Below are 25,844 nucleotides of genomic sequence, written 5' to 3' on the forward strand. Positions count from 1 at the left end.
CCTCTCTCCCTCCATCTTCAGGCCGCTGTGAAGTTTAAAGTTCCTCCTTCTCTGCAGCCCGAAGTCTGAAACGATGTCGCCGCCATCTCGACGGCTTCAGACGAAGCCCGTGATAACCTGCCTGAAGACCTTCTTGATCTCCTACAGCCTCATATTCTGGGTGAGTTGGAGCATCAGAAGCTAAAAGCTGCAACAATGGGGCTAAAGGCGGCGGTGCCAACGAGGCGAACCGCAACCGGACGCGAAATCACGACCGAGACGCTCACACGGCGCCGGTTAACGGAGAAAGCACGGCCTCGGTTCGCCCGAAGCAAACACTTGTTGATCGAGTACCGACCGCTGGAGCTGGACGTTCGACTCCTTTGTTTGATCAATAAGGCTTAAATTATTTCGTGTCGTTGCTATTTTCCTGCTGCGTTAATGTTGAATCTTAACTATTCGATTAGTCGATTTTGTTCCTCGGTTAATTGTTTGGTTAAAACAAAAAAGAAAACCTTCAACTCACACATTCACACATATTTTCTGATAAATTAAATAGCATTTCAATAAAAAGGCCTAAAGTGTAATAAAAAAAAAAGTCAAACAAAGAATTGTGTTTCATCCTCTTTGTTCAGGGTTGGATGTAATCGATTAATCTTCTTTCGGCGTGTCTCGTTTGGGGTCCCTCGCAGAAAATCTTCTTTCTCCACTGTTCTTTCTTTCTTTTTGTTGTATAAATTACAGTGAATAAATTAAAAATTCATGAATTTGCACTTTCAAATTAGATTTTTTATTTTTATTTCAAAGTTTTCTGACATTTGATGAAGAAAAACAACACCGTGATCGATGATCAACTGTAATAGCCCGTCATACATGTAAGGCAAGATTAGATATGCTCGTCTTGGCAAGTCAGCAGAATCTTTGCTCAACCTCCACAATCTCTGTCCCGAGTCACCAGTCATTGAACGCAACATACAGGTCGGTTTTTATTTTTTTTGATCCCTCCTTCTGGGTCACGTGGGCAGTCTTAAAGCAAAGATGCTGAAATTGTAGATATTTTTGCTTTGAAAACTAACGCGCATAATTTTGCATTGATTAATTGGTTTACTATTTTTTGTTTTTACTATTACTATCCAGTTTTCTGCAGATTTAATGTGTTTTTCGTGCTAGAAACATCATAAAATGGTAAAGAAATGTCTCCAGAGTGCTGAGTTTGGTTCAAATAGAACTAAAAACTCTTAAAATCAAATTAATTGTTCTCCACAGAGATTTTCTGTTACTCGAGTTTTAGATCTGATCATCTTTCAAGTGGTCAAATTAATTTAATCTAATTATGTCTCCCCACTGTTTTATATGAAACACTCAGGTAATAATTAAAATAAATGACACCAATATAACGTCTTTGAACTTGAGTTTTCCTCTCTTTTTTTTGCCGCTGTCTCCGTCAGTTCACAGGTGTGATCCTATTGGCTGTCGGTGTTTGGGGGAAGGTGAGCCTGGAAGCCTACCTGTCGCTGGCATCGGACGAGAGCACCAATGCTCCTTACGTCCTCATCGGGACCGGCGCCACCATCGTTATTTTCGGGCTGTTCGGCTGCTTCGCTACGTGCCGCGGGAGCCCCTGGATGCTGAAGCTGGTGGGTGAAGGTCCGGTTAATGCCCCCCCCCCCCTCTAGCATTAACCTTGCGTTAACCGACTGCTCGGGTGTGTTTCCCTCAGTACGCCATGTTCTTGATCTTGGTGTTCCTCGCTGAGCTTGTGGCCGGTATCTCGGGCTTCGTCTTCCGACACGAGGTAAGTAAACCGTCCGAGAAATTCACGATCCAAAATTCATTTACTCAAATATATATATATATATAATCAAGCTTTTGTAACTTGCCAGATCAAGGCCACGCTGGGGGTTGCCTATAAAGACGCCGTGAAGTCCTACAACAGCACAGAGAGCAGCAGGTCTGCAGTTGATGCCATCCAGAGGACCGTGAGTGGGATGCCGTTCCTCTTATCTGACTTTATGTGCCCCCGCCCCCCCCCCCCCCCCCCTGCTGTAGGCCTGCAAACAGGGGCATTTTTTTCCATGGAAAACTAAACACGTCTTGCCGCTACTGCCGTTTCCCCGTTAGATGATACACGTCTGTGGTTATAGCTTTAATGATCTGCTTCAAGACGTTCATTTTTATTTTTTTTTACTTCTGTACAGCTGCATTGCTGCGGGGTGAAAAATTTCACCGACTGGAGTGACACGCCTTACTTTAAAGATAATGGCATCCCAACCAGCTGCTGTAAAGACGACACCAAATGCTCTCCGGAGACCCTGAAAGACCTGGAAAAGGCCGCCGAAGAGGTGTACGCAACGGTGAGTTCACGTGCTCGTGAGCACTTTGTGATTTTCAGTACTGAACCCGGCCTAACGAAAGACTCGATCCTTCCCTGTTTTTTTTGGGGGGGTGGGCAGGGCTGCTTCACGCTGGTCACCAGCGTGATGGAGGCCAACCTGGGAATCATCGCTGGGATCTCCTTTGGGATCGCCTTCTTCCAGGTATATTGGCAGAGAAACAATTTAACATGTCGAATTTGTTTTCCATATTTTCACTGTTTGTTTGTTTGTTGTGCCGTAGCTCATCGGGATCTTCCTGTCCTGCTGTTTGTCCCGATACATAACCAACAACCAGTACGAGATGGTCTAACCGTGACCTCGCACACACGATGGCCAGCTCCAAACGCTAGCGAAATGTGATTTTTTTAAAGGTTGCGTTTGTGCGTCGGTTATTCTCATGTTATTTTAGAGAGTCTCGCCAATGACAAATGAGCAGATAGTGTTATAATAAAAGGGACATGATCCGCTGAGCAGGGATGGAAAGGGACCTGGATTCATCACTTCCAGTATTACATTTTCTTTTCTAGATGTAGATCGTGTCACGCCGAGTTAAGTTCAACCCGACAAATAAATTTCCATGTCTTGTGTCTTTGTGTATTGCCGCTGCCTTTATTTTGTATTTTAGCTGAATATTAGTCTGTAGACCAGCAGATAAACTTTAGGCCGTCTCTCCAATGCTTAAGTGAATTTCTGTGTGACGCCCACATAATCCTGGGAGGTGACCGAGAGGTCGCCGCCCTGAATTGCTGTGCTGTCATTGTGTGTGTGTGAGTTACAGAAAGCACGTTTTCTTCTGTAGGCCAGTATTGTTGAAAGTCTGCGACTGTGCGCAAAAATTCCACTCGCCAGCTTCAGCGTCACGGATTTTCAAGTGTTGACTCGTTTTTGTTTTTTTGTCATTTGCATGTGAAATAAAGATTCAGATATCTTGAACAATTTGCATATTAGTGGTTTTTCTTCTGCACATGAGGTGGGCGGGGGGGGGGGGCACATACTGTATGCAAGTCTCCACTTCAATATTGTGATCGCACTCGCACTATCCTGAAAAGCATCCATGCCAAAGAAGAGAGGGAATCTCGTACCACTGGAAAGCCTGTTTACTTCCCGTTCTAAATGCAGCCACACTTCTTATAATGCCCCCCCCCCCCCCCCCCAACTTAAAATAAGAGCCAATTAGAGGGGGGATAGCTGTTTGGCATTGGCAGAGAAGACTTGGCCAATTTTTCATGGGCCCAACCCACATACTCATCTCTGCATGTTCTGTAGAAATAGGCGCCATTTAAAAGGGAACTAAACAAGATTTACGGCCAAGAAGCATCTTTACAACAATGAAATAATCTACGGCATGTGTTGGGCCACTCAGGCCTGCAGGGAGACAGCAGGGCAAGCCGCAGGTGCAGCCAAGCCAATCAGCGAGCACGATGGCCGCTGATTAACCTGATTAGTTACACCTGTTCAGCCTCGGAGTCTCCGATTGGTTGTCCTGCCTCACATTCCCTCCATATATAAAAGGTGACAAGGGGGGAGAGCTCGTTCCTGAATGCAGACTATCCGGTAAGGCTCCCGGTTCTCTACAGAATAATTCAACACCGCGGGTTTAGATGTCAGGTATCGGCTGTGACTGGCAGATTCGTTTGTAATCCAGTCAATAGTCGTGAAGCGTCGTGGCTTTAGCCGGCCGGCAGGTGGCGGTGTTGCACAACATTAAAACGGAGGCCGCTGTAGAAGCTTGAATTCTGAAACGCACAGATAAGAACTTTCGTTGTGCTCTAACTTGACTTTCACGGGGTTTAATTATTGCAAAAAAAAAAAAAAAGCATGAAGGGAAACTTTCCATGAGACTATCGTTTTAACTTGCATCGGCCTTGCCTGCAGGCCTCGACGGGCCTGGATACAAGTAAACAGCGGGGCAAGCAATGTTTGAGTGGCAGCGGTGATCTGCTCGCCTATTGGTCCAATTCGGATCAGACGCTCTCGGGGTGGACGGTTCTGACCAATCGGCTCGGCTAGAGAAATACAAAGAGGGCGGAGCTAGTCGATTTGCTTCCGTCCCATTCCCGGCGCGGCGCGGTATAAAAGCAGGCCCGTCAGCTGGGAGAAAGCTTCACTCTCCTTCCCGGCGGGTGGCACGCAGAGCCCGGACGGACTGGAAGCAGCACGGACACCCTAACCCTTCACATCCTAAGTCAGGTCAGTGTTTAATGTACGTATTAGACATTTAATTTAAAAAAAAAAATCATATATATCCTTTTGCGTGGGACGCAGTATTTTAGCAATTCGAGTAAAATTCGTTCGATTATTTATTTACAGTTCAGAATGTGCTTCCTCTCTTTTCTGCATCTTAAGTTTCTGCCTTTGTCCTCGTGCTGATTGAATCTGGACGCATCTTTTTTTATACACTTATTCCCCCTCCTTCCTATTCCAGATCGTCCAGAACCGCTACCCAGCTTCGCCTTTTACCGGCTCCACCTGCCAACAACCGCAAGCCTTCAGGATGATGCAGCTCGGCGACTCCTCGAGCAACAAGCACTCCCTGATCAACGTCATGCACCGCTTCATGGCGGCCGCCAGCAACATGGACGAGACCATCATGGTGCCCAGCCTGCTGCGGGACCTGCCGCTGGAGGAGCGGGCGGCCGAGGCGGAGCCCAACAACAACGTCGACTGTCCCCTGAAGCAGAGGGACATGTACGAGCACTACCTGCTGCTCAAGTCCATAAGGAACGACATGGAGTGGGGTCTGCTGAAGAGGGAGGTGAGCGCCGGCACCAGCTTCCTGGAGATGGCGATGAAGCAGCAGCAGCCGGTTAACGGGGAGCTGCTCCTGGAAGACGACTCGGACCTGGAGCACCAGTTTCATTATCACCTCAGGGGACTGTTTGGCGTTCTGTCCAAGCTCACGCTCGAGGCCAACAACCTCACCAACCGATACAAGAGGGAGTTGAGAGGCGGGAACTTCGTTAGGTAGGCGCGTCTCGGTCCCGCCTTCCCTCCCTCCAGACTGCTCGGCTTGCGCGGTGGGATGGCCGTTAGACTGACCAGGGTATCCACTTTGACTTCGTACACTGAATAAAGACACTCAACGCATACCCCCCCCCCCCCCCCCCCCCCCACGCAGCACACCCGAGACCATTGATGAGTCCACATGCGCCTCTGCCCGGTCCCACGCAGGCGTTGCCATGTTGTGCTCGGAGGTTTGGTTTGATGTCTAAATAAGCACGCGCTTGGGTGGCCTCCTTTTTTGTTTATTTCCAAAGTTGAATTTGTCACCAGGCTGAATAAAACGGGTGTATAGCTCTGGGAGAATTTGAATGTTGGTTATTCTGTCCCACTTTGTTTTTTTTGTTTTTTAAGTGTACATTGTCAGTGATTTTAATGCCTAACCGAAGGGCTCTTGGCTGCCGGGGCTTTTAGTCGTTCCACTTTATTACTGTAACATGCGTGCCTTGAATTCTTGTATACCTTCGGTGTTTTGTCCCACCATTGTCTGAAAGCTTAAAGCATTCATCGAGTTGTTGTTGAGGACTTTGTTTAAAAAGCATTTTATATTGAGGCAGAAATGAAATAAATAATTGGAAACTTATGTTGGCTGTTTCTTTGCAAATAGGAAGTTCTGTAAATTCCTTTTTTCCGCTTCGGGGTTTCCTCGAATCACTTTCTCTGCGTCTCGACGCAGGATTTAAGTGCGCGATGCTTGCAGGAAGTTGGTTATTGATTCAGTGTCGTGCGATATGAAAGGGTTTGGTATCTTTGGTTTTCGTCTGTTTAACGCAAACAGCCTGCAGTGCCGAGTTGCTTCAGTGGAACAACCTTCAGCTTGCTTCCTCTCTGCGGCCTGAAAACGCTGGTTTGTGTCAAGACTATGAAACTGGGAACCGAAAGTCTCGGCATTCAAATGCAGCTTTTCCTTTAACACACACCAAGAGTCCTAATGCTGTATGAAATGCTCCGATGTGCTGCGTCTACTCGTCCAGCTTGTAATGAGATTACTCGTGCAGTGATGCCTGTCCTCACGTAAGGCTCTTTGTGCTAAGAGGTGACGTGAACAGCAAATGGAGGCTTCCTGAGACGTTTACCAATCAGAATAAATGTTCCATCGCTGGTTATTCCGGATGCTGATGAATACTTGACTTTCCCTTGCGGCTCTGTATCGGTTATCTGCTCGATGACTGAAATCGATACTGACCCTGAAAAATTGTCTAATTTCTGCAACGATGTCTCGTCTCACGTGACGGCATGCAGGTCAGGAATGAAATGTAAATCTGTCCGCCACTCAGAGAAACCCTCCCCTTGGCAACAGCTCCACTGAGGAGCAGCCAATGCGGAGGCAAAGGCCCCCCCGGCCCCCCCTCCCTCACAGAGCGGTGATTAACACAGTGTGATGAGGAGGCGAGCGGAGGATTGACATGGTTAAACGAGCTGGTGCACCTCAGGCAGCGGATGAGCGAGAGCACGGCGGTTCTCTCATTCTCTACCCGTGACGGGCCGAATGAAGATCAAAATGGCCGTGTTGGTCCGTGAGCCCGGGCCCACTCGCCCGGTGGGGCAACCAAACCGGCGACAGAGGGCCCCACAGTGAACTTGAACTGGCCTTATATTGAAATCTGAAATCTACAAACTGAAATCTACAAACTGCAGCAGTCAATTCCTTCACGTACTATTTCATGTGTTACGGAGGCCTGAATGAGAGCAGAGGTTAAGCCGAATGGAAATAAAGTATTTCCCCTCTCACTGTTTCATGTCAGAACTGTGCACAGAAATCCAAATGCATCTCTAAACCATGCAGGCATTGAGCAACAAGATGCACGGATTTAATGGCATTCGCCTGAAGCTTAAAGTAGGTTGGAGTGAGAAATAATGCGAACGCATTCTATGGTGTAAGAAAGGCTAGAGCAGGTTCTGGCCAGGCAGCGATCATCTTACACACTTTGATCACGGCGAGCTGCTCCTCTAATGGCAGGTTGCCTCACAAAGCACGGGCACTTCCTCCCTGCTGCCGACGGACCTCCAATAGAACAGCAAAACACACGCGTGCAAACATATTCAAGAACTTCTTTAGATTCTTTTTTTTCTGTTTGTTGTGGGAGTGTCTCAGAAAGCTAGCTAGTATAGTCTTTATTGAAATGTCGTGAGGAGGTGATCCTGATCCAAGGTGCAGATCCACTACATTTTTGCAGCCCTGGGGGAGGTTCTGAACTGGTGCAGCTATCCCCGCTGTGGGACTAATTAAATCATCTTAGGGCAGCAATATTCACCGAGCAGCAGCTCTGATTATCACGTTAAAGCTCGTGTGTTTCAATCATACAAAAACCAATATTGCGTAAAGCACTTCTGACTGTTGAGATGTCTTTATCTATCAATGTGTTGAGAAACCTGACACAGTTTCAACCACTTGGTACAAAACAGATTTGAAATGCATGACTGTAGCATTTTATTAATCTGACTTTTTCTCTGGAAAAGCATATGCCGATAGCATTTTCGATACAACAAGAAATCTCAGAGAGACGTTTTCATAAAAAAAAAACAAGAAGAGCAAGTAATTGTTTATTTGACTGTTAACCATCTGAGCGCCGGGGTCTCACAGGGGGGCTTTGGTTCGCTGCAGCGACTGCCAGATCCTGACTCATGGGAGACATTTTGTGTTGAAAAGCCTCTTGAAACTGTGAGGCTGGCGTTTCTTCATCCCACTCAGGATGCCAACAGGAGATTGCGTGATCGCAGGCTTGGCAGACAAAGCAGCCTTCTGTGGCAGTGCCTGAGCATTTGCTCCATGGCTGTAAAACTCCTACTTGACTGGGATTAAATCCCAGGCTGAGCAGGCGTGATTTCTTTATGAGGCCAGAAGTCTGGTCGACCTGAAACAGGTGGCGGAAAGTATAAGGGTCATGATCACGATTCTAAATAAAGATCTGTATCTGTTCAGCGGTGGAGCTGCACGTCCACCTGGTGCACATCTGACCTTTTTGCTCTTATCATCCAGTCGGAATGACACCATGAATAAACAGACCGGATTGTTTGTTTTAATATTCAGGAACGTTGCAGAAACCTCACAAACCTTCATTAAAACGATAAGGACGCCTGCGGCCTCGACCACGGAAATACAAAATGCATCCTTGTGCTGCAGAAGTAATGAGAACCAGCACGCTCACTTGATGTCATTAACATTTCCGTGTGCTCTCTGTCTCCATAATAACAGAGCATGGCTGCAGAAAAGGTCGTCTTTACAAAGACGGCTATGTGAAGATTATACCCACAATGCACTAATTCCTTTCAGCTATCAATATTATGATATTATCAGAATAAAAAAAAAATAGCATCGTAATTGATTAATCCTTGTGAACTTGGAAACTGATCCTTTCCATACAACATGAGTAGCCGGTGGGGGATCAATGGTCTCGGGTGCATTTAAGAGGGGTCATTAATTCAATCTTTTGTTTCCTAAAAATAATATTGATTGTGGAGAATATATTAATATTATGAAGAAAAGCATTCTTCCTTTCATTCGGGACATGGACTTTTTTTTGGTGACAAACCCGGAAAGGGTTATTTGGTTCTTATTTATTTTGTTAATATTGTTCTTATTTATTTCCTGACTTTTTTTTTCTGTGAAGAAAGGGTTATGTGTGGCTGTCTGGAAAACAATAAATGTTTAGGCCCCCCTGCAATTGCCACACTTTTCCTGTAAAAACTTAAATCCCCTGAAGCAGAGGGACCATCAGAGAAGGAAAAAGTAATGTGGCCCTCACAGAAAAAGGTTTGGGGACCCCTGACTTAGGCTAAAATTAATTAATTAATTAAATTAAGCCCGGGTTTAAATCGCAACATTGGATCAATGAGATTAACATTCCAGTAATGTAAAATATCATTAGATCGTGCACAAAGCAGATTGTACAGATGGCAGTTTTGGAATTTACTATTCCTGCGTTATTGCATTCACGTTTGAAGAATGCCTCCATTTTAACTTTTGATAAAGGGGAAAATGACTAAAACTTTAAATTCCCTGTGCATGTGTCTGATGCGAACTGCTGTTCCGCCTCAGATCAGACCGCTTCCAGTTCTTTAGTTTATCCAGTTTGCTGAAGCTGGGAACATCATGTTCTCTTTAAGGTGGAGGCCTTCCCACTGAAACCCTGCAACATAGACCCCCCCCCCCCCCCCCCACCTTCCTGCAGTTCCCCTTGGCAGCATCAATGCAAGGCTTTGGCCTTTGGCGAAAATAAGGAAATCAGTTAGCGCTCAAGAAGGTCTAATGCATTTTATCAGTTGATCAGTATGCATGCCCTCTACACAGTACACGGGGTGGGATGTCAGCAGCGGCGTAAGAACGGAGGGGGCACGGAGTTCATCTGGACTAGTGTGCAGCCCTGACACAGAGCGTCCCGGAGACCGAGACAATCCCCGAGCCTGCCCGTGTCTGCAGCTCACACACTTATAGGTCTATCCATTTAAGTGCTCCTTAAATAGGTTCATGCAACCTCCTGTTCTGCACAAAATGCATGCACGTGCATGGAGCCAGGATGCTGCATATGACTTCTATATGCTAAATCATCTATGCACTTACTATATAAAGTATATAGATTCTACTTATTCTTCATTCTACCACCATTTATTTGTATTTAATGCTTTTTCTTTATCCAGCTGTGCTTTTATGCTGCTTTCTTGTTTTCCTGTAGTTTGCTTTTATTTTATTTTTTTGTACTTTGCTTTTAATCTGCATCTGAGTCTTATCTGCTCAGCACTTTGGTCAACCTGCTGTGGTTGTTTAAAACGTGCTTCGAAGCACGTTTGCTTTTCCTTTATTTTTCTTTCGCTTAAATGTCACAGACACACCTAAAAGCACGCAACAGCGCAAGCAGCATTTAAGCTAGCAGCAATGTTACCGTGGTTACTTCATGTCTTTGTCTCTTTTTCAAACTCAATGATGAGCGGGTGTTGCAATAGCATCACTTGAACATAGAATATTTATTACACAACAATATCTGGAACTTTTACACTGTAAAAGGTGTGAAAATTCAACCTGTGGTTATATTTATTTATTTTTTTTGCTGACTGGAGCTCATAAATATTAAACTACTACAGAGTCTATGTTTAAAATGTCCCGATCAGTACTCACACTTGTTTCAGTTCTCACAACGGACACCTCATCTGACACTTAAAACCAGTTTAGTGACTCTTCTGTGAGCCCAATTACCACCTGCAATGATTCCTAAACTAAACCTGAGGAAACCGGTGGGGTTGGCGTGACATCGTGACAATCCGCCACTGAATGGAGGGCGATCCACCGTCCTACAGGATGATGACATCTAAATAACCCTAACCCTGGCCCAATACTTGAGTTTTTTTCTACTTTTACCTCCTACTTTTAAATGTCACCTGCAAACTTAATGCAACTTTTTCCTTTCAATGTTTTTAGCAAGTCCACCTAAATTTACAGCAACTAATTTCAACTCAAAACTGTCGCTGACACTTCAGCTCCTTTCAGTTCTTCGTCTTCAACTGGCAGCTCAACCCTTGTAAGTAACTTAACGCACAACATACACAGAAGTGCCATGATGCCAGCTGATATTTCAGATGCCACCATGACTCAGGCATTTACTGACATCCTTCCCATCTTCCCACTCACCGCTTTCTGAAAAATAAGTATTGCAGTGCACACCATCATTTCACTTCAAATCCTGCATGAACTGTTGCAAAGAACAGGCAAATAATTAAACATTTTAATACATTATAATCTCCTTGCATCTACTTTTAGATGATGATGATGATTTTAAAACATTTATGATTTCCTTAGCCTTTGCACGGCTTTAAATAACCAATCTTCATTGTTTTGTCTGCGTTTCAAAGTCGAGAGTGTTTCTTAATTATACCCAGACGGGTTGAAACGTTTGCTGCCTGAGATGTCTGGACAGAAACGACTCTTGCAACATAACGACGGGCAATGCGTGCCTGCTTTTCTTTTGGATGGTGGTATTTAAGATGGTTGAAACCTTGGAGCCGGAGATAACAGCAGATTAATCACCCTTAGATACCTTGTTATTAACAAGGACAAAGGACACTGCTTGAGTGTGTGTCAAAGCAGTGTTTGTTATTATTATTATTTCGTCTTTTTTTATGTAGAGGCAGAGAGAAACAGCCATTCGTGGCTGTGGAGAGGGAACACATTGGTGATAATGAGGGGGTCCTGTACAGCCTTATTGGATGAAACCAAGTCTTATCTGTCTCGAAATCAAAACAAAAGACATCCAGATTATAAATGCGGCTGCAGTTGCATGACCTTCAGATTACAGGCTTTATTCCTATGCGTCAAGCTGTTATTAGTGTGGCATCAGTAAAAGGAAACGTTTCAAATTAACTTTAAAAGGAAGTTTTAGAGAGTTTGACTGTTCGCGTGGTTTTTTGTCAGGGAGGTTTATAATATAACCCCTTGAACAGTTAAGGGTAATTAAAAATAAAAACTTTATCGGAGCTACTATTAATCAAATACGTTTTTATTGAAAGATGTGGAAACAGACATCTTTCATGTTCATTTTATCACACTGTAAGTTCTCATTAGATGGCATAAAGTGAATATCCAACCCTTATTTTCTTATTTTTATATGCGGTCCTCTCCCTTTGTGTTTGTGAAAGGAGAACGCAGAACTCCAGCAGGAAAGGAAAGCCTCCCTTCCTCTTCTTTCCGTGTCAGTCTGTCAGTAGGTCATGTCTGGACTTGCCCTCGTTTTCATCCAATCAGACAACACTGCCTGATTTCCGTCAGCCAATGAGAAGCGAGACGCGGAAGGGGTTTGGTGAGGGAGGCGGACTCCATAAATGACGTAATAAAACTTGCTTTTACAGTAAGTTAGCCCTCTGAAATATGAGCGACAACAACTTGGACCGTGTGGTCAAACTTTACCACTTAAATAAAAAAATAAAGTCTATAAAAAGAGAACCCTTTACGGGTTTTAGGATTCATTCTTCATCGACAGAGTCATTCAAGTTAGAATCGAACACGCCCATTTGACGCCGCTTCTGGGAGACAACGGGCGATCACGGTGAATGAACTCGAGTTACCTCAGGCGGCCCTCACGCCATCTGTGTCGTGGGGCCTGCGAGGGGCGGTGACTGGTTTTTTTTGTCCCTCACGGGGACCCGTATGCTAGGAATTCATGTAATGATAAAAACAAAGTGAAATCTCAATTTTCATCTTGATTATTTTTTTTATTTTTATGATTTGCATTACTGAAACAAATCTAGGTGACATTTTAACAGCCATGTTAAATTCCAAAATGTATGGAAAATATACATCGCGTATATAATATGTGTGATTCATTGTTTTAATGCGTTGCCTTGTAGTTGTTTTAAACCCTTACTCAATTTCTTTTAGTGTAATATCGTTCACTAACATGGCAGCTACCCTGGAAGACGAGTCGATGACTGTTACTGGTCACCATGGACGACCAGCGTGTCTTTATAATTTTGGATGCACTCTTGATCCTCAGAAACAGCTGGTGATGCTCGCCATTATATTTCTTTCACGTGAGCCGAGCAATCTATAAGGCTTCAATAAATCAATAAAAAAAATGTATGAACTGACACGCACGGAGGGCAGTCAGCAGAATGTTCCTTTCAGTTTAAATATTGACCCTCTTGTTGCTTCCCTCTAGTGGATAAAATCAGTCAACGCTTTGCGCCCGAGTTCACAGAGGGCATTAATCACATAATCATTTCCAGTCCTGATGCTTTTTTGATGGATTGTGCCCGCAAAACCGTTTTAAACTAAGGCCCACATACGCAGAAATGTAGACGCACCAACTTTCATGTCTGAGGACCTGCAGCAAATTGTATGGATTAGAAATGAGACAATAAGAGGGACAGTGACGGTTAGACATTTTGGAGACGAGGTCAGAGAGGACAGACTTGGATGGTTTGGACATGTCCAGAGGAGAGACGGGGACTATATCGGTAGAAGGATGCTGAGGATGGGACTGCCAGGGAACAGAGCTAGAGGATGACCCAGGAGAAGATACATGGACGTAGTGAGGGAGGACGAAGCAAAGGACAGGGTGAAGGGGAGAACGTTGAGTGTGAGCAAGGGTGTATTTGCTTATGAGAAAAATAATGAGCAAACTCTTTTAACCCTTGCCGTTTTCACGTTCCTTCTTCATCCTGGAAGCAGAAACAGAAATGCAACCCAGATGACCTCGAACTATTGCCCCCCCCCCCATAAGGACCGTGCGCTCGACCAAGTTACCACGGGGACCAAACATCAAAGCCACAACTTGATCCGTTATAATAATCTAACCAGCGAAACAAAGAGATTAAAATCTATTATTCTCAATCATGCTTTATTCTTGTATTCTTATTAAAGAATCAAATAAAAGGCTCTTCAATACCTCGCGTGCCGTGTCCCATTTCACCAAACTCCTCTCCACGCCGTAGTTCTCTTCGTCTTAAATAACTTTTATTCGTTTGTGACTTTAAACCGAGACATCATTGATTGTCAACACAAAATCTGTTTTAGCACCAGTACAATAAAACTGTACTTTAGCCTTGTTGAAATACTGCTTTTCAAAAAAGGAGGAAGGAAACAAATGTCAGAATAAAGGGATAATAAGCACATCTCAAAATGAAGCACCGACCATACAAAACATTTCTTTTTTTTTCCAGAGATAAGCTCATCAGATACACAAGAGGTCAAATATATTAATGACTTTTAAATTAAGCACAACAAACAGTGGTAAATAACACACTGCAACACAAAAAGCACTCTGGGATCTGGAATCATCGTATGGGGGGGGGGAGTTGCAGTTAAACGGGCCTCTCGGCTGCAGAGATGGCGCTCATTTTCCTCTGAGTGAGATCCACAGGATTCCGTATCATTTCAGGAGGATTGAAACCTGGGGAGTGGAGAGCACTGCCATCTGTCCAGTTCTGTAAACAGACTCAATCTAAAATCATCATGTCACACGGCGAGGGGGGGAGGGGGGGCTTTTGACAGCCTCAGAGCTGCTCAGGACAATTAAGATATCAGGTCTGTGCAGCGACGGACGCCCGTGGGTGGAAAGTGAAAATTAAAAACGCGTGAGGAAATAGATATGACCTCTGATGGGAGCGGGCGACTCCTTCTGAATGTTATGCGCCGTCATCTCTTCTTCTCGGGTCTCCCGGGTCACCAGGGAAACCATCTGGGTCGATGGCCTCCCTGATTTAAGCCTTAAGATTAAAGCCTTGGATTATTATCTCCCATCGAAAAATATCGCTTTCCCTAAGGAACAAAACTCAAATAAAAGGTTGTGAACAAAATCCGTCTTTTGCCATAAGAATACATTTATATAACCAAATGCATTAACCCTGATGGCGAGATTTACATTATACAATTTAATGTACATACAGAATCAATAAAAAAAACAAAAACTGCTTTGCTCCGTAGTTCTCATGTATTCAAATATACCTATAGATAGGAACCTGAAAAGCGGCTTTCCAGCACCGACCACTTGATGTGCAGGTTTTTGTGATCACTTAATCGCCTCCTGTCTGACTCTCTGAGGTCGAAGGTTACAGGTGGGAGTGTCAAGTCAGTCATAGCGCTGGAATCAAAACCCACGACCCTTGTTACAATGGACGGAGAGGTTTGCTGTGCAGGAAGGACAGTCTGCACGGTGAAAGAGAGGCTACCGGCTAGGGGTCCCTGTGTTTGTCAGTGTCTCCTCCTCCTCCTCCTCCTCCTCCTCCTGCAGGATGTGAATACAGGAGCCCAATAGTCTCTGGAGCTCTGGTACACATCGCACAAGTTCGACATGCCCTTCTTCTTCTTCCTCCTCCTCCTCCTCCTTGTCCTCGTCCTCCTCGTCCTCCTCCTTCTTGATTCCATGTGGTAAAGCCATAGCCGAGCTCACCTGGCTGACTGACACCTGACTCCAGAGTTCAGCGCGCGACAAGCTCACCACCTCAAAGTGTGGGTAGCGTGCCCGGAAGATCCGTGCCGACATCTTCAGACGTTTGAGGACGTCCGTCAGGAGGAACCAATTGCAAAAGCTGCAAGAGAGAGAGAGAGAGAGAAATTAATTTCCTCAAATGATCCGTTATCATTTCACTTCTGGCAATATATATCGGGTCCAGGCACAATCACAGAGGGGAGGATCTTCGCCACCGCTAGCAAAATGTAGGTCCGATTTTGCAGATTTAGATTTATGCAGACAGATTTCATCCGAGAACTCATATCGAGCTGGAAAAAGAGATCCGGATCCGCCGGTGTGGAAAGACGTATTTTTTTGCTGATGTGACATTCTGGATTACAAAGTCCAGGAGTCGGTTTCCGGGGTCAAGCTATTAAGTGGTGGTGCTGAATTGGACATGGCACAGGTGGGATTAAACCGACACCGTCGTCACCATAGTGTGTGCTGCAGCCTAGGTGCAATGATATAACAGTTAATGATCTCCTCACAATGACAGCATGCTCATTGGCGCCTTCCTTCCGGCACCTGAATGCAAAAAGAAAGCGAAAGTGCGCCGGCGCTTTCCTATCGCTCGGGTTTATTGACCGAGGCTTGCGCTCCAACTGCTTTCTGGTTCAAAGATCGTTTTCAGAGGCTGAAGGTTGTGCCGCTGTTGAATTGCGTTGCGCTAATGACAAGCACTTCTCCTGTGTCGACACGCTAGCAGAGACACTAATCGTGAATGATCACCTCTCAGTTTCAGTCTCCTCGCCACCGCGATGAAGCTCCGGGATTAGTTCTGAATTATGATGCACGTTTTGCACCACCGTGGAGAATTTATTCTATGTATTTATTGTACACACTCAAAAGATCCCTGATGATAATAAAAAGAGGTGCAACGAGCTAATGCTAATGACTTATATTACAATGGATCAGTACTGGGAGTGGGAATCGAGTAATGATGATACGAGTAGCATAACGGAGCCCTTAAATGAGACCAGCAGTAATTACGTAGTTAATTTAGAATCTAACAAAAACACACAAGTCCTACATCTGCACCCAAATGTGATCAGTTATTGTGTCTATTGTGAAAATGTGGTTATTTTTACTTTTTGCATAATTAGTGAATTTTTGACATTTTCCATTTCTGAGAGGGGGGGGGGGGATTTATTTTCTATTTTTTGTTTTAATTCAGATCTGTGCCAAAGATTTCTACAAAGGGCCATATCTTTTTGTGTGTTGATGTTTTTTCATGTAATCCTGCTTTGAAAAGAACCAATCAACCGTCAAATAGGTGAAAACATCCTCCTTGGATGAATTGCAGACATTAAAATTGCCCGTAGTTGTGAGTGTGTGTGTCCGAATGATTGTCTATGTGTGGCCCTGCGATGAACTGGCTGGCTTGTCCCGGGTGTAATCCCCGCCTCTCGCCCGTTGACTGCTGGGATATACCTCACAACATATGCTACAATATTACAAATGGCCAAGATGATTTACTTTATCATTAATAACCATTAATGATGTACAGATGTATTCAGAGAGAGTTTTCTGTTGTCAGTGAATTAATCCGAGGGATGCGAAAAGTCTACTACAAAACCTTTCTATATGACCAAGAAGCATCTCTAAAAATGTCCCCAATGCACGATGTTGAATATCGTCACGGACGATTCACCTCTCAGCGTACGTCACGTAAAAAGCTACCTCATCACTGAAACAGCACCTCGTCTCGTTCCATTTGTGTTATCTATCGTCCATTATACAAGCAGTGGGTTAAAATTGATAGGGACTTGTAATAACCTCGTGGGAGGTGAGAAAACTATTTCCCCATCATCGAACGTGAAATCAAGCTCATTACTCCAGAGTTGCCATCATAATTTTACACACACACAAAAAGAAATCACATAAATATTCACAGGAAAGATGATACTTTCTAAATTATGTAGAACTTTTATGTGCAGTACCAATTAATTAATTTAAATATAGCTACAATTTAGTCAAGAATGTAACTCAGAGGAAGTTACAAATCCATCCTTGTTTGCTGTAGCTTAGTACTCTAAATATCAGCCATTACATTAGTATTTTTCCACACATTTTCCTTTGTTGAAAAAATGTGCAGGATTGGTACCGGCATGCATCACTTCTTTTTTTTTCTTCTTGCCAACAGTGTTTGTTCGTGCGAACTCACCCCTGGGTTAACGACACCTGAACGTGATAACAAGGTAAGAGAGGCTCCGAGGAGAATTCAAACAGAAGGCAATCTTTGTCCGAGTCCAAATCGGTATTCCCCGTTGCATTCTCCACCGGCTCCTGGTTCTGGTCCAGCAGCAAGAAGTCCCAGCACAGCTCCTGGTCTGCCTCTGTGAAGGAAAGTTCACAGAGGTCGATGGGAAAACAGAAAATACAAGCTGCTAAAGCACACAGGATTCAGACGCCATCTAGCGGCCACTCCACACACAACATCTTTAATCATTGAGCGACGGCTATCGTAAAGGAGAAGTCATTGCCACGGAAATGCAAAAAATAGTAAATAAATAAATCTAGCAGTCTTTTCATTGTCTCTAGAGTTTATAAAGAAAGCACTTCCATTTTCTCTTTAGATTTTAGATATAATTATGTTCTCCCCTCCCTCCACTACCTGTTTACGACACATCACTGTCCATCCATCCCACAACCAACGAGAATCATGTCCCTGCAGCAATCTGGTCATCAACCGTCTCAATTTGTCTTCCTCGCGGCCAGAGAAAGAATGAGCCTCCCTCACTACGTCCATCAATGTACCGAGTGATTTGCAGAGAGAAAACTAGATCCGGGCCATAATTACAGAAGTTCTTACCAAACAAGGAGCTGCTGTAGAAATCCCAATGCAAACTGGCATCCTGTTCCTGGCGACCTTCCAGGTCTGTGAAGTATTCTGTAAAAAAAATTAAAATAATTTTGTCCGAATAACACTAATATTCGATGATTTTCTGAACAAATTAACCGCCGTCAGAAGAATCTCAGACAATTTATTGAAGTACTTTGTGCTTGAAAAGCAGTTTTGAGGACGTTTGTGGCTTTGGTTACGAAAAGCAAACTGCTACTGAACCGTCATCTTTCAGTTTACATGAGAATAAAATACACAATAAAATACACAAATCTATAAAGGAAGCTGGCTTGCAGGATTTTCCCTCTGGCCCACATCAACATGCAAGAGTCATTCAAGTCAAGTGAAAATAGGACTTTCTTGCCGTCTCTACCTGTGAGGAAGGTCTTCATGCTCGGGCTGTGAGCCAGTTTGACTGGTGTGTGTCCAGAGTAGGTGGCTAGAGTCGGATCAGCGCCGTGATTCAGGAGCAACCAGACTATTGGAAGGTTATCGCTCGCTACTGCGTCATGGAGGGGGCTAAAGAAACAAAGTGCAAAAACACAAAAGACTTTCAGGAATGACACATCTTGAGATCAGACCTGCATCAGAGAATGGGTTACTGTGAAGATAAAACGGATCAGAGGAAAATGTTAGTTACTGCGACAAGCTGTGGAAACATAGATGTCGGGTTCAGGTACATCACGAAAACAGCGTTTCACTGGAATAGATTAACAAAACCGCGCTGAAGGGGTTTTAACTCCAAATCAACCCCTTTAATGTTGTTACAGGTGTGCCACAAGGGTCTGTTCTTGGTCCCCTTTCATTCCGCCTCTCATTGTAACAAGCTCGAAATTGTGTATTTTTATACAGATCTCATTTTATTTACGGCGGGCTCTTCTAAAAAATATATAGAGTTCTGCCTGGATGACAAGCTTCTCTTTACGCTTGGGAAAAGTTTTTAAGCAAAATGATGGTTAAAATTGGATATTTGAAGTAGTTTTATGATTATGATTTTAGTTTTGTGAAGACCTTTGTGATTATGGTGATACTGTATAGAGTATACAGATGACACGAGCGTCACTCACCATTACACCCCTATACGATAAGGTTCTATGGCAAAAAAGGCCGTTCGGAGGACAATCGGTTTTAGTCATGCACCGCGCGATCTCACCGTGTTCCATCCTGGGCACTGCAGTTGACGTCAGCCCCGTGTTTCAGCAGCATCTGGACTATCTTAGTCCAGCCTCTAGAAGACGCCTCGTGGAGAGCCGTGTAACCGGCGTTGTCACGCCGATTGACCTCCCTGATGTCCTTCTCTAGACAGTACTGCACAACATCCTGCAGGACAGACAATAGTACTCAAAGGGGGTATTCACAGAAGTTCGATTGAACTTCGCAAAGGGGAAACGTCGGCAGCTGGACTTTACCTGATAGCCCAAGCGTGCTGCACGTTGCAGCAGGGTCTCTCCGGCGTTCTTATTCACAATCAGCCGGCGAACCTCTGGGGGGACGGGCCTTTTGGACGGAGACTCTGGATCGCTACCTTTTCCCGACGAGCCCTTCTTATTATGCGGCGATGATGGCAAACTTTTTGGGGTGGGTGCGGGTGGGGGGCTGTCAGTTCTTTTAACATCAGAACCGTCAGCCGGAGCGAGTGAAGCGCCACGCTTGCCCAAGCCGCTGCGTTTAGTCTTAATCTAAAATGCAGGGCGAGATAAAAAAAGGTTCTACTCATCAAGAGCATGTACAGTGAACAGCTGCCGTTACATTTGAAAAATATAGACATAATCTAACCACAGGGGGGCACTGTGAGATGCTACATCCTCATCGGCCCTGGATGGCTTGAGAGGTACTGAATACAAGCCGACTTGCCTTCTGGTCATCGTTCTCGCACAAGTGCTTGCTTTTGAACTTCCTCTTCCCCGACGGCTTGTCGTTGCACTCCGGCGACGCCACGTTCTCCTGGTAGCGGACGGAGCCGGAGCGAGTGAAAAGGGGTCTCCGTGGAGGAGTTTCTGGACCGGAAGAAGTGGGACTGGAACACCGATCCGCCCGTGGCTCTGGAATGACGAACAGGATCAGATCAGGCTGCGATGGCGTGAAAGTGAACGAACAAAACGATGAGCTGAAGGCACGACCGGCAGCAGCTGAGCCCAACCTGGGGGGAAGGGGAGACTTTAGGTTCCCTTTCCTGCGCACGTCAAGCAGCATGGGGAGACATGAGCCATTCAACAGCGGGCTTAGGTTTGACTTCCATCTTCTATGACTGCCTATCTTTTGCCGGAGCCTATCCCTGGACAAGGTCCCCACCCAGTTTATCACCGGGCTAACACACGGAGAGACAAACAATCATTCGTGATCACGTTCATACCCACAGGTAATTTCTAGGGAACCAGAAATAACATGGAGAACGGTTCCAGGTGTAGATTTGAGCCTATAACCATCTTTCTGCAAGGGAACAGTGCTGATCGCCTCTCCACCATTGGCTCAATCGATTTCTGTCCATTCTAAATATGCTCAGTGTTACATCAACGGGTACCTGACTTGGGACACGTAGCTGGAATCTCAGACTTGATCAGAGTAAAAAAAATGATCCCAATATTTTGTGTTGTATATGTCAGACATAAAGCCAAACATTCTGTCAGCAGGCAAAAAAAAGGGAATATATAACGACAATCAAACAGGAGGATCTGTGAGGCTGTTACACAGTAATGTCAGTATTGCTCTCGACTGAAACAATTATCTGATAATAAAAAGATAACAAAATATCAATGTCACTTAAATGATCATTTATTTGTTATTTATACAATTAAATGATTAACGGTTCAGGGCTGCTAAATATCAGATAATCGACGAGGAGCCACGCTGACGTCTGAATTATTTTCTTTCAAATGGATAATTGATCAATTGCTAATTCCTTCACAAACTGCACCGGCCCTGTCAGAGCGGCGTCACGTTGCTTTGCGGGATTCCCTGCACAGGAACGCCTTCATCTGCGATTTTCCAAACAAGCCGCAGTCATTGGAACTCATTTCTGCACGACACCGGACGAGGGGCCGTCTCTATTTTGCCTTGTAATATTTACACACACGTATTCCATGTAGATTAGCGCATCCTCTTTAGCCGTGTGACATTTCTGTACAGCGGATTCACCCAATTACACTGAAATATTCCCTTCCATCCCCGGATTCGTACACACCTTTTAATCGGCGCTCTGGTTTTGGTGCCACTGCCGAACTTCTGCAATGACAAAAGTCAATCTAATCTAATCTAATCTAATCTAATCTAATCTAGCCAGGATGCATTCACTGGGCCGTAACGCACTCAAGACTTTGTGAACAAGTCCCTATTTCCATCTGTGTCATGGATGTATAAAGAAAGACCTGCAGGTGTGTGCGTCTGTTTGACTTGTGCTTGTGTCTAAATTGACACGTGGCGTGGCGCCTTCCCACGGGGCTGCTCCTGAGGTGTGGCCATGTTTGTGCACCATTTAGACTGTAACCACCGCGAAGCACGCAGGCAAGCCTTTGATTTGCTGCTTTGTTGTTCCCGATGACGGTTACATGAAACGGTTAACAGAAAATGGAAGCGCCGCGTACCTGCTGGAATCCCACCGTCCCGTCCGGCGGGGTCGGCCCCTACGGGGTGTTCCCCGTCCTCCGCCTTGTCTCTCTCAGTAATGTACTCCCCGCTCTGATACTTCTTGCTGCGACACCGTCTGCGCTTCTTGCGGGCGGGCGTCTCGCCCTCGGCGCCGGCTGTCTTGCCCTTGCCCGGAAACTCCCGCTCTGGCAGCGGGTTCGAGCGAGGCCTTCCTCTTGGACGGCGTGCCGGTTGGGCGAGATTCGGCGCGGGCGCCTGGGGAGCTGGCGGGGTGGGCATGGGCGGGGGCGGAGGGGAAGGCGTCGCGAAGCCCCAGAGGTCGAGTCGAGCGTCGTCAGCTCGCCGCCGTCCTCTCCTCAGTCTGGGGAAGGAGCGCTCCGTAGCGTCCGTCTCCTTTCCGGAGCTGCCGAGAGACGCTGGCGTCTCAACCTTCTGGTGGCCGCCGCTATCTGCAACTGATTAAATCACATTTTGATTGTTAGACTCACAGCAGCATCACAGCACTGAAAAAAAAACGTCCCAAAATGCAACTCGGATCATTCATTCTCGGCCTGCTTTATACGCAAGCTGCTTCACCGGCAGATTATTTATGGTGAGACTGATGGAACTCACACCTGTAATCTCACTAAGGCTCCATATCACACAGAAAACGACATGAGGCCGACTTCACCTGGTTTGGTATCTGCTGGCTGCTCGACCTCGCGGGGACTCGTCTTGTCCCTTGGAATCGTCTCTTTACTCCGAGGAGGGACTTTTCCTGATGACGGACTTCGTTCCAGTGGGGGTGCGCATTGTCTTTTCTGCTGAAAAACACACAGGAGACCCAGAGAGCGTCCCGTATTGGGCGCTATTGATCACACACTTTCGTGGTCGTTGAGAGAAGGTAGCAGACGCTCTCTTGGGAGCCAAATCACCGGTCACGTATTAATATTACAAAAGGGAGCCAATTGAAATGTTAACATTTCCCTCAAATTATACAAAAAAAAGAGAATAAAAAGCAGGCATCAAAGAGGACCTCTAATCACACGCAAAGATAATTACCTTCTTCTGGCTGCCCACTTTGCTCGGAGTGTTTTCTGCGTCGCTCTTCTTCCCTTTAACCTTCTTTGCCGATCCCGCCGGGGGCTTCTCCTCCGCCAGCCTCTTGGGGGCGGCCTTCTTATGTTTGATGGCAGCAGCTTTCACTTTGGTCGGAGACGCCTCTTTGGCTCCGTTGTTTTTCTTCTCGAACGCGCCGCCTCCCCCAGTACGCTGGTTTGTAAGAATAGATGCAACCACGCCGTCCAATTTGGCGCTGGGAGGAGCGTCTGACGGCCCGCTTTCTTTCTTCGACAGCGCCCCCTCCAGCACCTGAGCGAGTTTGCTCTCCATCCTGTTCCCGTTCGTCGACGCGTTGCTGGCGAAGAGATGACGGTGGCCGGCGGGCTTCGCTTGTAATCCCGCGTGTTCTTCTCCCCGACTGGTGCTTGATTCGGCGTTATTCTCCGAAGGCTCCGCGGCGTTTGCCTTCTCGTGTCTCTTCGTAGCTCGGCTGGAATCCCCTTGGGACGCTACGCCGGCCCACTGTTCCACGGACCAGTGTGGCGGGCACTTAAAAGTAGACGTATGCTTGGGCTGGCCGTCTCGACATCCGCTGAGTGAATGTGAGGCGTCGGCTTTTCGCGACGCAACAGGCGAAGACGGAGCGTCGCCCTCGCCCGGCGGCGCCGGCGTTTCAAGCGCCTGCTGCTTTACAATGGAGGCGAGGTCAGACAGGGGAGATTTGACCCGCTCCCACGTTTCGTCCTCGGGTTTGGACAGGCTGTTGCGGGTACTCGGAAACTTCGCTGCTTCCGCAGCTGCAGCGCTCTTGGCCTTTGGAGACCCTTGAGTTGTTTTCCCCTGAACAGAGAAGGCTTGATGTGGGAGGCGGGATGGCTGTTGCCACGCTGGACTGACAACTGTGGCTCTGCCGGGTCCAGACTTCTGAAGAATCTGGGCTTTGGCGCAGCTCGGCAGGGCACTTGTTAAGGCTCCTTTTGTCGGGCGGTGCTTGGTTATCGCAGGGCTGCTGTTTTTAACGCCCAGCTTGACGCCGTGGCCGTGTTGGCTGCCCTTGATCAGGCAAGGCGTTCTCCCTCTTGAGGCCAGGTGCTCTCCTTGGTCGATTATAGATATGAACTCCTGCTTTGCGAAACTCTGAAATTCATCTGCAAAGGTGCCTTTTCCGTCTTTGCCTCGAAGAGTAGAAGCCAGTATGGGGCTAGCGACACCCACGTAAGTGCCGGGGATGTTTTTGATGGGGTCTTGTGGGGACCCCTTACCCCAGCTCGGTTTAGCCTCGGGGACCTGATGGTTTTGCGGCCCGTTTACTTGCTTTTGATGCGATCCATTTCTGTGAGTGTTGGGTAAGACGGGGTATTGCGCCGCCGAGCTATAGGTTGTGGAAAGAGTTCTCTTCGAGTTCAGGAAATCTCTTTGATTCGACTCGCCGTGAGACTGGATCATCGCGACTCGAGGGTCGCCGATGCATTTCGGACGCTTCGATTTAGCGGACAAATCGAGGGGGACGTCTCTCGGTTCGGCCGAGCGAGCGGTGCGTTCAGACGGAGATTTGGTTTTCAGAGAGCCCGCCGTTGCCTCGTCTACGCCGCCGCCTTTCTCCACGTGGTTCAGTAATCTGTTCTGGGGGGTGATACCGGCCATCGCCGAGCCACAGCAAATGGAAGCAGTTGGAGACATCGTATAGCAGGTGGGGGCCGCAGAAGTTAATGACGGGTGCTGCAGTGGAAGGGCGATAGCTGGCGAGGCGACCACGGAGGCTAAAGATTGATGCTCTCCTGCAGGCTTATCGGATGCATGATTGGATTTAGGCTTTGCCGTAGATGCGCCTACTTTCTTCTCTGCCGCCGGAGTCCGACCCACGGGGAATGGATAGGGGTAGGCCCGCAGGAGAGGCGTCCCTCCAGCACCCGAGCTTTGTGGTTGGATTTCCTTCTGAAACTGACTCGCTGTAGCTTCTCTCAAAGATGCAATCTGACCCAATTTTGGTGGGAGAGTGATTTTACAAAGCGAAGAAGAAAAATGTGCGCTCGGCAGGAAAGCGACGGGCTGGACTGGTTTGAACTTCGGCGAGCACTGAAACTCAGACGGGGCACTTTGCACCGCTTGTGGTTGGGGGTGTGACTTCTTATTGGACGCCGCGCTGCTGTGACAGGGGTTAAGAGAGTCTTCCCGGGTGACCTTTGCGCCACTCGCCCATTTGGGAGAGGAGGAGAAGACCCCGTCAGCGTTGAGTTGAGAGGCCCCGGCTCTCTTTTCTCCCCTCTTCTCCGGGATGGCGAGGGCGGAGCCAGACGTTGGTGCGTTAATGGCTTGTTGAGGCGGGGGCAGTTCAGAGCCATGGTTGTAATTGCTCGGATCTATGCAGGGTTTGGCTGTCTTGCGGTCGGTTTCTGGAGTGGTCCTGTTTTGCTGACCGAGGGTAACATCTCCTCTAAACTCAGGGGGTAGCGTCTGGGGGGGGTTTCCCACCATACTAGCAGACGCTTTATTCGGAGCACTGATGTCTCTGCTCACCGTGCCTCCATCCCCTACATTCATTAGTGTAGGATCCACCTGAGGAACGAGAGATGGGTTTTTTTTGCGGGGGGGTCAGTGTTAATAAAATAAGAGGAACGACTTCTCTAATCTGGTAATCTGATTGTACTGAAATAAAAAACAACAACAATTACCTGCATAGGTGTTTCTTCAACACAACATGCCTCAGGGACAGCCGAATAAGTCAGGTGAGTGCTTTCCTCAAAATATGGGAAAATACTGCAGGAAAAACAGAAAAAGGACTTAATATAATCACCGTTAGTGCCGTTCAGACTTCCATTTCATTTATAATCAAGAAATTAGGCAAAGGCGGTGCAACGGCGAAGGATTCACGCTAACCAATATTAGGAAATTGAAAGCTTCCTGTCTTTTAGACGGGCTTGTAGGCGAGATGTGTTACAATTTCCTCAGAGCACAGAGATAATGTAGTAAAGCACAATTGTGCCCCCCCCCCCCCCCCCCCTTTTTGTTTTTCCTTCTTCTTCGTCTCTTTGGTTTCACTTGTTCGCACGCGGGGAATAACAATTTGTCAGAGTTGATCGATCT

The 25,844-nt window shown here is 46.4% G+C and overlaps 3 protein-coding genes across 3 annotated transcripts; 2 read left to right on the plus strand and 1 right to left on the minus strand.

Annotated features, from left to right (window-relative positions):
• tspan6 (tetraspanin 6) lies at positions 1 to 3,282 on the plus strand. Its single transcript, XM_068740333.1, has 7 exons — positions 1 to 160; positions 1,428 to 1,616; positions 1,700 to 1,774; positions 1,863 to 1,958; positions 2,178 to 2,333; positions 2,433 to 2,516; positions 2,596 to 3,282. The coding sequence occupies exons 1-7, from the start codon at positions 74 to 76 to the stop codon at positions 2,662 to 2,664; spliced, it is 756 nt and encodes a 251-aa protein (XP_068596434.1). The 5' UTR covers positions 1 to 73; the 3' UTR covers positions 2,665 to 3,282.
• Positions 3,283 to 4,489: 1,207 nt separating this feature from the next.
• On the plus strand, positions 4,490 to 5,453 carry mid1ip1l (MID1 interacting protein 1, like). Its single transcript, XM_068740368.1, has 2 exons — positions 4,490 to 4,544; positions 4,780 to 5,453. Exon 2 carries the CDS (start codon positions 4,849 to 4,851, stop codon positions 5,320 to 5,322), a length of 474 nt encoding a protein of 157 aa, XP_068596469.1. The 5' UTR covers positions 4,490 to 4,544; positions 4,780 to 4,848; the 3' UTR covers positions 5,323 to 5,453.
• Positions 5,454 to 15,007: 9,554 nt separating this feature from the next.
• bcorl1 (BCL6 corepressor-like 1) lies at positions 15,008 to 25,438 on the minus strand. The gene is made up of 11 exons (XM_068740678.1): positions 25,433 to 25,438; positions 22,761 to 25,316; positions 22,390 to 22,522; positions 21,716 to 22,174; positions 19,989 to 20,176; positions 19,544 to 19,813; positions 19,288 to 19,454; positions 18,508 to 18,653; positions 18,105 to 18,182; positions 17,457 to 17,628; positions 15,008 to 15,371 (listed from the first exon to the last, which is right to left on the minus strand). Exons 1-11 carry the CDS (start codon positions 25,436 to 25,438, stop codon positions 15,008 to 15,010), a joined length of 4,539 nt encoding a protein of 1,512 aa, XP_068596779.1.
• Positions 25,439 to 25,844: the final 406 nt, after the last annotated feature.

The sequence above is a fragment of the Brachionichthys hirsutus genome, chromosome 6, assembly GCF_040956055.1.
Source record: "Brachionichthys hirsutus isolate HB-005 chromosome 6, CSIRO-AGI_Bhir_v1, whole genome shotgun sequence".
Lineage (NCBI taxonomy): Eukaryota > Metazoa > Chordata > Actinopteri > Lophiiformes > Brachionichthyidae > Brachionichthys > Brachionichthys hirsutus.

What these genes read in the sequence shown, in the direction of transcription:
- tspan6 (XM_068740333.1), top strand. Translation starts at nt 74, where the DNA reads ATGTCGCCGCCATCTCGACGGCTTCAGACGAAGCCCGTGATAACCTGC. An exon ending in GCCCCTGGATGCTGAAGCTG is followed by an intron (nt 1,617 to 1,699) that starts GTGGGTGAAGGT and finishes TGTTTCCCTCAG; the next exon opens with TACGCCATGTTCTTGATCTT. An exon ending in TTGGGATCGCCTTCTTCCAG is followed by an intron (nt 2,517 to 2,595) that starts GTATATTGGCAG and finishes GTTGTGCCGTAG; the next exon opens with CTCATCGGGATCTTCCTGTC.
- mid1ip1l (XM_068740368.1), top strand. Translation starts at nt 4,849, where the DNA reads ATGATGCAGCTCGGCGACTCCTCGAGCAACAAGCACTCCCTGATCAAC.
- bcorl1 (XM_068740678.1), bottom strand. An exon ending in GCGAGAACGATGACCAGAAG is followed by an intron (nt 19,814 to 19,988) that starts GCAAGTCGGCTT and finishes CCTGCATTTTAG; the next exon opens with ATTAAGACTAAACGCAGCGG. An exon ending in AGTGCCCAGGATGGAACACG is followed by an intron (nt 18,654 to 19,287) that starts GTGAGATCGCGC and finishes TTGTTTCTTTAG; the next exon opens with CCCCCTCCATGACGCAGTAG.